At 48.1% G+C, this 9,333-nt stretch overlaps 1 protein-coding gene across 1 annotated transcript in view; it reads left to right on the top strand.

The window, feature by feature from the left end:
• Window positions 1–1,962: 1,962 nt before the first annotated feature.
• The window catches only part of PARD6B (par-6 family cell polarity regulator beta), a 16,471-nt gene continuing 9,100 nt past the window's right edge, over window positions 1,963–9,333 (top strand). The window contains exons 1-2 of the mRNA XM_059407224.1: window positions 1,963–2,401; window positions 6,785–7,007. Of these exons, the coding sequence (XP_059263207.1) occupies window positions 2,336–2,401; window positions 6,785–7,007 (289 nt within the window). The 5' untranslated portion in view covers window positions 1,963–2,335. The remainder of the gene's footprint in view (window positions 2,402–6,784; window positions 7,008–9,333) is intronic.

Here is a 9,333-nt window from a genome sequence, read left to right on the forward strand (position 1 = left end):
GGGACCTTTTCAGGGGATTCTCAAAACTATAACTATTTTCACACTACTGACCTGTTACTTGTTCTTCTCACCATCATTGTCTCACAGGTATCCAGTGGTGTTTTACAGAAGGGACATGGTGTGCGATGATGTCACCCTGATGACTCATGGAATGTGTGTGCTTGTATGTTCTTTTGATGAAACATTCTGTTTTAGTTCTCAGACAATGAATATTAAAAGACATAACACACAAACTAAATACTCGGGGGCCCTTCATAATTTTTAAGGTCTTAACGGGTCTTGAGTCCAAACCATGGAGCTACCCTATCACAACACCACACTTAATGTCCAGCACAGCCCAAATTAGGTGCTTTCGAACAGGGGGTGGAGGCCACAGCCTTATTATCATTCAGCTTAGGATGGAATCCTTTCCATCTGTACTTCCACCCAAAACCGCCAGAAAAAACTTAAATTCCCCCAGAAACACTTAGTGAACCCAACCCCCTTGGGGAAAGACAGGCTTCTCACCTTTGAGCCCGGGGGTGGTGGTGGGGGGGGGGAGAGTTAGCCTGGAGAAACCACAGGCACCCAGTGAAGTCACGTGCGAGTACCTGCTAGGAGGCAGGTACCACTCTACGGGCTCAGCAACAGTCAGTTGACACGGTCGCTGCCTCCTCAGTGCTTTCATTCTGAGGCAGAGGCAGATGACTCCAAAAACATGAAAAAACAAACTTGTCACACAGGTGCTGGGAAGGATGTACAAGGGTCAGGAGGGATTTGAGGTAAGCAGATGAGGGGAAGGCCCTGAGGACTCAGGTGGAGTGAAGTACCCTAACCAATTCCTCCTGGCTCAGACACCGCCCCCACCCCCACCCCCCCACCCCGCAAGCCCAGGTCCGCGCAGAGGAGGGGTCAAGGGGGCCCTTCTACGTGGATGGGGGGACTTGAGGGTCTCCTCTCCACTTTCCCGGCATCGCCAATGCTAAACAGCGTCCCCGTAAGGAGAAACCTGACTCTGGGGCATTTAGAGCAAAGGGTTCAGTCTTTTATCAGACTTTATAGAGGACACCGCTCTATCACTACCCTCGGAGAAAAGAACGTTATCCAGAGGCTGCCACTGGTGGAAACTGCAATCAGCCAAGAAATGGAGAGAGGAGGGAGGAGGAGGAGGATGGAGAGGAAGATCTTAGTTTAAAAATAAAATAAATACAAAATAAGCAAAGAAAAAAGAAAGCCCGGGCGGGCCCATCTAGAAGTCCTGAGGGAAGCCGGACCTGAGGGGAGCCATCCTGGCCTCAGTTCACTTTCCCTCCCCAACCGCGGCGCTCCCTCGACCTCCTGGGACCCGACGAGTTGCAGAAAAATCTCTACGGACGAGAACGAAGAGCCCTGATATTCTCCCCTACTAACTGCTGCAGAGCGAGAAAAGTTTTATTTTGTAACCAGGGTTGCAGCCGGACGCCTAAACGACCCAACTGGGTGGTGGAGAGGCGTTGCTGCAGCACCCAAAAGTGGACGTGGGGTGGGGGCGCCGGGAACCGAAGAGCTCCAACGCGCTTCGGCAACCGGCCAAACCCAGCCCCGCGCGCTCTCGCCGGGACCAGGACGTCAGGCGCGTGCCTGCGCTTGCGCAAAAGGCACCCGCCCAGCTCCTCTCCAGGTGCGCTCTCGCTTCCGGCCGGCCTTCCCAAGGCGGAAACACCAGAGCCCGCGCATGCGCTTTCCAGCTCTCCTGCTTGATCCGAGGAGGGGGCCCAAGGCTTCAGGTGATCCCGCCCCTCCCTCGCAGCGCGGAGCCAATCGCACGGTGGTGGGCGGGATTTTCAAGAAGGTGGCCCGCCCACGCGCTTCGCGAAACGTGTTTCGATTGGTTGGCGACGCTGGCGCAGGTGCGCGGTTCCTATTGGGTGTGGGCGGAGCACGAGCCGCCGAGGCTTTGGCCGAGGCTGCAGGTGAGCGCGCGCACGCGCCGCCGCTCCCGCCCGCCTCGGGTGCGCGCGCGCGGGCTTGCGGGGGAGGCGGCCGAGAGCGAGATTGCGGCGCCTGTCGCCTCTGCTCCGCCCCCTCCTCCTCCTCCCCCTCCTCCTCCTCCGTCGCGGCCGCCGCCGAGGCCCGGAGGGAGGGAGTCGCGTCCCCACCCGCCGCGCAGCCAGTCCGACCCTCGGTCCGGCCGCGTGAGCAGGCAGCCGAGCGGAGCTCTGCGCGGAGACCCGAGCCGCGGCCGCCCCTCTGCAGGTGCCTGTGAGGAGTCGCCCGGGCCGCAGCCGCGTCCCCAACCCGCCGGCCGCGCACTCGCTCCCTGCGCTCCCGAGGGGCGGCCCGGCCGGAGGAGGCCGCCGCGGGGCCCGGCCTCAGCATGAACCGCAGCCACCGGCACGGGGCGGGCAGCGGCTGCCTGGGCACCATGGAGGTGAAGAGCAAGGTGCGCGGGGCCGGGGCTGGGCGGAGCGGCCGGCTGATGGGGGCCGGGGCCGGGCCTGGGGGAGGCCGGGGGCTGCCCGGGGCGCCCGGGGTGGGGGGGGACTGCCCGGTGTCTGCAACGCGGGGGGTGCGGCAGTGGGGTGCGGAGGCAGGAGGTGGTGGGTAGTAAACTTGCCGAGAAGGGGGCGAAGGAGGGGCCGTGTGTTTGTTCCTGGCCCAGGTGGGAAGACCCATGGAGCACTTAATCTCCTTGAATCTCACTCCTGTTAAGGGATGGGAGGCGTCTGAGCGCAGTGTGGGACGAAGGCTTGGGGGTAAATTCTAGCTCCTGGTCTCGGAGGAAAAGCTATTTGGAAGACGCGTGGTCACAAAGTGTTACCCCTTTCTGTGGTTCAAGGGTGCATCGAGTGGGGTGAAAGGGAGAACCCAGTGCACTAAAGGGACCTTTTAAAGTTCGCTTTGCTTCCTGCTAGGGATTTTTCCAGCACTACCTTTGGTATGCGTTTAATCTATAAAATTAACACTATCACCTTTCGTTTGAGTAGCCCTTTACAGTTTGAGGCTGGATGCTCTTCTCATTCCATCGGGCTACCTTTTCACATCAAGTGTTTTCCTTCTTGACCAACGGTATGCCAGTCTGCTGATCATTCCCGCCGCATCCCCTGAATTCCTAAATTGCAAGGCTGCCTGAGCTGGGTAGTCTTTAGGGATTAGGTAGAGAATGCTTTCCAGAGGGGGTTTTGAGCTGGAATTTGAAGGTGATCGGCAACCACAGCCCCACTTTCAGCAAGCATTTCCTGGGTTGAAGAGCCGAAGAAGTTTAGATGATCTAGTTTGATTCTCTTGACAAAAGGGAGGGGTCAGAAAGGTTAAGACTTTGCGGGACTCTGCTTGTATGACAAAACCTGGAAGCCTTTCTACAGAATAACTTCTAGACTCTATAGAATAAAACTGTTTTTGAGAGCACTAAAAAGAGTTGAGGAAAGCAAAACACCTGCAAGAATGGGAGAACAGTACAAGCATATCAACTTCAGAAATGATGAAACCGGGCAAATCCCAAATCAGGGAGTGGTTTTGAGTGGAGGAAAGAGAGCAGCCCGGAGCCTGTGGGGGGAATGGCTTTATTATCTCGTTGATAAGCAAAGTTCTGTAAGTTGCTGTAACTGAGATCTGCATTCATTTTAAACATCATTTAAATGTTATTTGTAACTTCTGGAGCAGGAGGGGCAGTAGTTTCACAGAAACCGTCCTGTTTAATAAGAACAGAAATGTAATTATAGCAGTTCAGAGAATGTGCTCTTCCCCGTGTCCTCAGTGGAACCGCTAGAGCAAATGGAAGAGACGTGCTTGAGCTAGGGGTTAAGATGACTCCAAATATACAGGGTTTTTCCTCGAGCGGTATAGTGGCCTGAGTGGTTCTGTGCCCACTGGTTGAACTTTCTCAGGCATTTCTGTCATGAATCTAGTTTGCGTCTGTGGGGGTTGAGGTTAAGAAAAGACAAACACTTAGGATATTGCATAATCTTCGAATGCAGTTTGTGGTCCTAATCTTGGTAGCAATTTTTAATTCTTCATCATAGGGGAAAAAATGGGCAGAGATTCTAGGTGCACTGATAAGTACAATCAAATGGTCATTTGTCTCCTGGACGGGAAAGCTGGCGCACTCTGGGACAGGAATTTCAGGCTTTCTGGCCCCCTTCTCTTCTGTCCGCTGACTGTGAGTCTTTCCTACCTGTTATATATTTGAGCTGTCAGGCTGCACTTGTAGTGAGCCGTGTCTCTGAAATAGAATCAAGGCTTTCTGAGAACCTGCACTGAATGAAATGTGGTTCCTCTGTTGTGCTCGAAGTTGGTGTGTAGACAGAATATTAGGTACTGGTTTTAGTGGGTCTGTGACACCTTGTTTTAAATAGATGCTGTTGACACATTTATTTTTAGCTGATTAAATGAAACACTTGTCATCTTTATCATTGACAAAGTATTTGGACAGATGTTTGAAACAGTATTTCCCTTTGTCAGCTGCCTTGGAGATAGCACAGCTTTTTACAAAACTGATGGTCAAGAGGTTGTAACCGCAACCCCGTGATGTGCAGATAGATCCACACTTCAGATTCTTTTTCTTCGGCGTAAAAAACAGTGTCAACTGTATCACCTGAGCAGAGCGGGGCAAGTTCTTAATCGATAATGAAGGTGGAATCCTTTAATGACCTTGGAACAATCTTTGGGCTGTACATGTTCTAATTATTATTCTTGGGCAAGCAGTATTGAAATTAACTTTGCAGTTTCTTGAACGTACCAACAGATGCCGGGCTAAGGGTGTCTATTCTCCTAGCAGATGCTGGGAGAAGGCCACATCCTGGGTGGCCAAGACAAACTAGACTGGCCTACATAAGAGTTACAGATGCTTCACACAGTGAATAGGTGTTACTGGGTCTTAATTTTATCTCTGTCTTAGTATTTTTCTTCACGTAGTAATACGTTCTCTTAATCCTGTTGTTTTTCCGCAAGAAGAGTAAGTTTCTCTTGTCCAGTTTTGTTTTCTGCTAACATTTGCAAAAGGGCACGTCAGCTGTGAAGCCATACAGTTTTTCATTGTTTTTATCATAACATTTAAGGAAGAGAAAAACAAGTTGAGTAAAGGATTTTCACCCCAAAGCTTTATTGAGCAAAGTCGTTGGAGCCCTAAAATGTTCATGGGTTAGATGTTACTCTCATTCACGTACCTGGGACAGTGATAAACCCTAGTGCAGATCCGTGGCAGTAGCTTTAGGTTGTGATACCAGGATAAAGACCAAGGAGGAGAAACTGTGACTTTTGATAACATCATAAGACTAGCTCTGATATGAAGGGTGTTGCCGAGTTTTTATTGACTTTGAAACGTGAAGGTGTGACTAAACTTCGAGAGTTTTAGGTATGAGTCACCTTATATTCTTGACCAATGTTGGTGTTTATGTTTTAGGAATGTGTCATGAAAACTCAGATTCATTAGAGGAGGTGGTTTGGGTGAATTTTAAACTTAATTTAATACTGATGAGTAGGTGTGGGTATTAGCAAGCACATGAACTTCTTCAGTGTAACAGATATAGTGCCTTGAGATATCACATCGATCCTTTGGAAGAGGAACTGACACATTTGTAATCTGCTCAAATTATTCTGATGGAGACTGTTTCTGCTGATGCTTAAGGCTGTGTTAGTATTACATTACATTAGAATACATTAGTATTTCTTAGTAGTAGATATTTAGAGGAAAAAGGAGTTCAGTGGTTGAATACATTTGACAAACATTTGTTTAAAATTAAAAAAAAAAAATCAGCTGGAGGACTCAACTGAGTGTTTGATATCTGGTCTCCACGGTGATCCCTAAGAGTGGGATCATAGTTTTGTAGGGTTCCTTGAGCTTACATGACCCGGGCGCTTTCTGAGGAAGGCTGATTAACCTTACCTGGGTTTCCCCCTGGAGGAAACGGCACACTGGGCCCATAGTCAGTCATAGATCCTGTTTATCGGGGACCAGATGAAGCCAGTCCTGAGTGCTGAATACCAACCGCTTTAATAATCTGGCGTTTGGAGAGCAAAGGTATGATACTAGAGGAATCAGAACGGGGCGTGATAGAGGTGGTTTTGTGGTTCCTTAATACCTCTCGGATGTCTTTGTCGTCTTTACCACTCATGGGTCAGCTCCTGTGGCGGGCCTGAGCCCTCCGTCTGTAGGGCCCAGGCACTGGGCCAAGCATATCCACACTCCTTGCATTAATAGGATGGTTGTAGGATGTATATTTTATGTATTAATAAAGCTTTTTTCCAGCATGATTATAGGGAAGATGCTCCTTATCTCTAGACCTATTCCTTGTAGGATAGACCTCCCATTTGTATTGTGCCTTCATGCCAAGAAGCTCAAAGTCCCTTCTTTATGTGTTGCTATTAGTTCTTTCCACTTCCTCTGAAATCATAATTCGTTTCATGGGGGAAGAAACTTCGGTGCTTTTTGCTAATTACCAAAATAAAGACTTGGGCACATCTTTCTTACCCCATGGTCTGGGCGGGGAGAGGACTGCTGTCAAGATCTGAGCTCCAGGCAGGGTTTGAGCGGAGTCACTCTTGCGGGACAGTCCCCAGGGAGGCCTGGGAACCCCAGGGATTGAGTGGAGCCTCATCCTTGATGGGAATGCCCCTCGGAGATGTAGCAGTGAGAAGGCACGTTCCTGTCTGTCTTACGCTATTTTATCTCCAAATAATGAGATTTGTGACAATAGACTGTGTCACTCCAACACTCTTTCTTATTAAGAGAAACACTGCTACTGTTAATGTTCCTATGGAGTGCGTTTTCAGATTGGGTCCTGTTACTTTTGTTTGTTTTTAATTAAGATGTTCATTGTATTTATAGTTTGGAGCTGAATTTCGTCGGTTTTCACTGGAAAGATCCAAACCTGGAAAATTTGAGGAGTTTTATGGATTACTGCAACACGTTCATAAGATACCCAATGTTGACGTTTTAGTAGGCTATGCAGACATCCACGGAGACTTGTTACCTATAAATAATGATGACAATTACCACAAAGCTGTTTCAACGGCCAATCCACTGCTTAGGATTTTTATACAAAAAAAGGGTAAGTACCACTGTGTAGAGACACTGTTTTAGAAATAAAAGTAGTTTATTTTCCTCACGGGTAGGATTATGCATTGAATTCTCACTTTGTTGAATAGAACTGTGTCCATTCAGAAAGATATGGTGTAAAGACTGGGACTTGGGAATCAGAGAAAGATGCTCGTTTTTTGGTGGCAACCAACTTTCAAGTGCTGTATTTACTACTTAATAACTACCTGAAGGAAAGTTACTTATTTAGAATACTCTTCACAGAAATAAAGTTAATTATCTGGAAACTTAGATAGCAAGTCATTATTATGGAGGAATTTAAACACTGATATTAGTCTTGCAAAAGAACATTTGAAATAACCATCCTATATGACAAGAATTTTGAGTTGTAGAACTTTTTTTTTTTTTTTTTTTAAACTCTGGCCTCCCGCGAGTCTGTGTGTCTGCCTGGCCGCGCCTGGGCATGATGTGTGCCATTTTTATTTCTTTGGTTTTGGTAAATGAAGAGGTTTAGAAAGCCAGCATGACAGCAGCAAACTTAGTATTGGTGGGATAATGAAAGCCTTACAGTGTTTATAAACCAACCCAGAAAATAGTTTGAGAGAATGGTTAGGAATTACCCTTGAAGGTGAAACTTTATTTCCCAGTTGATAAACGTTAGACCACTCCTAGGGCTTTGAAATTCCACTGATTATATAGCTTTGCTTTTCTGGGTTTGGAGGAACTAAAGTCCACCAACAAAATAAACCTCCCAAGGGTGACATGTTCATAACACTTGACTGTTTACAGAATACATAGAAACGCACAAATTGATTTTCCCAAAGACCTCTGAGATGGATTTCATAGATACGTAACAGTCGTGTGGTGTAGTTAGAGTATTAATCTAGGAAGATTAATTTGGCGGTTGGGGATGAGTTGAAGTGAGCAGGGTCTTAGAGGAGAGAGCCAGGAGCCGGCGGTGAAGGGACAGCTGGGAAGCCGCCCCAGTGGAGGAGGCAGGCGACGAAAGTGGCAGCGTTGAAGAGGGCATATCTGATATTTGAGAGTCGCTGTGCTCCCCCCGGGATGGCGGGGAGTCGAAGAGGAGTCCAGCAGAGAACAGCTTTCTGGGTTCGAGTCTGACGGCTAGAACAGTGTCATAAACAACCAGAATTTGGAAGAGGGAGATTAGCTTGGAAAGAAAATGGGTTTGGTTTTAGGATATTTGGCTGGTGAATTTTAACCATGCCACGTAGGAAATTGGAAATGGTAGACAGGAACTTTGGATTGAAATCTGGAGGCCCAGTCAGAGAAAATTGGAAGTCTGTGGAGAAGTGATATTTGAGAAATTCTCCGGAGGAGACGTCAGGCCTTGTAGGGATGAAGACCAGGGATAGACCCTTGGAAAGCTGCACGGACTGTTGGAGACAAAAGAACATCAGTAGGGGAGAGAAGACAAGCATTCACGTGGAACTGGTCATTTTAAGCAGAGTAATATTAATTATCGATGAGTAGGCCTTTCTTGGTAGCAGTTGTAATTTTCATTAAAATACTTTGTTGTATTTGGAAGGGGTATGCAGGCGTGGAGTGGTTATTTTTAAACCACTGCCATCCAACAAAATTTTGTTGGATTATCCTTTCTGTTAGATGGTCAGAGTTGGATCATGCCACTGCATGTTTTTTATTACTGGCGCTGCAACACGTAGTGGTTGTGGGATCAGTCCTCACATCTGTTAAGGGTCGTTGTGTTCTGCTCTTTGCTTTTGAACATGTTTATATGTGAACAGAAGTTTTCTATGTCCTAGAAATCAATGTCCAGTATAGTGAGCAGCTTGTAGAATTCGATTTAAAAAGAGGCGCCTGGGTGGCGCAGTTAGTGAAGCTTCCCGTTCTTGGTTTTTGTTCAGGTCATGACCTCACGGCTGTGAGCTCAAGCCCTGAGCCCTGTCAGCTCCCCACAGGGCACGGTGAGTCTGCTTAGGATTCTCTCTCCCTCCGCCCCTACCCCTTCCCCTGTCTTTAAAAAAAGTAAAGTTTTATTTAGAAGTAGGCGGTGCATTCAACAGAACGTTTGTTTTTAAAAATATGAACATGGGGCACTTAGGCTCAGGTCATGATCTCAGGGTCCTGGGATCAGCCCCACGTCGGGGCTCCCTGCTCAGCGGGGAGTCTGCTTCTCCCTCTCACTCTGCTGCTCTCCCTGCTCGTGTTCTGTCTCTTTTTCTATCAAATAAATAAATACAATCTTGATTTCTTTTTTAAGATTGCATTTCTTTATGAGAGTTGGTGAGAGAGAGCACACGGCGGTGAGACGGGGGAGGGGGAGAGGGAGAAGCAGACTCCCCGCTGAGCAGGGAGCC

Source organism: Mustela nigripes, chromosome 7 (genome assembly GCF_022355385.1).
Source record: "Mustela nigripes isolate SB6536 chromosome 7, MUSNIG.SB6536, whole genome shotgun sequence".
NCBI classification, from domain to species: Eukaryota; Metazoa; Chordata; class Mammalia; order Carnivora; family Mustelidae; genus Mustela; species Mustela nigripes.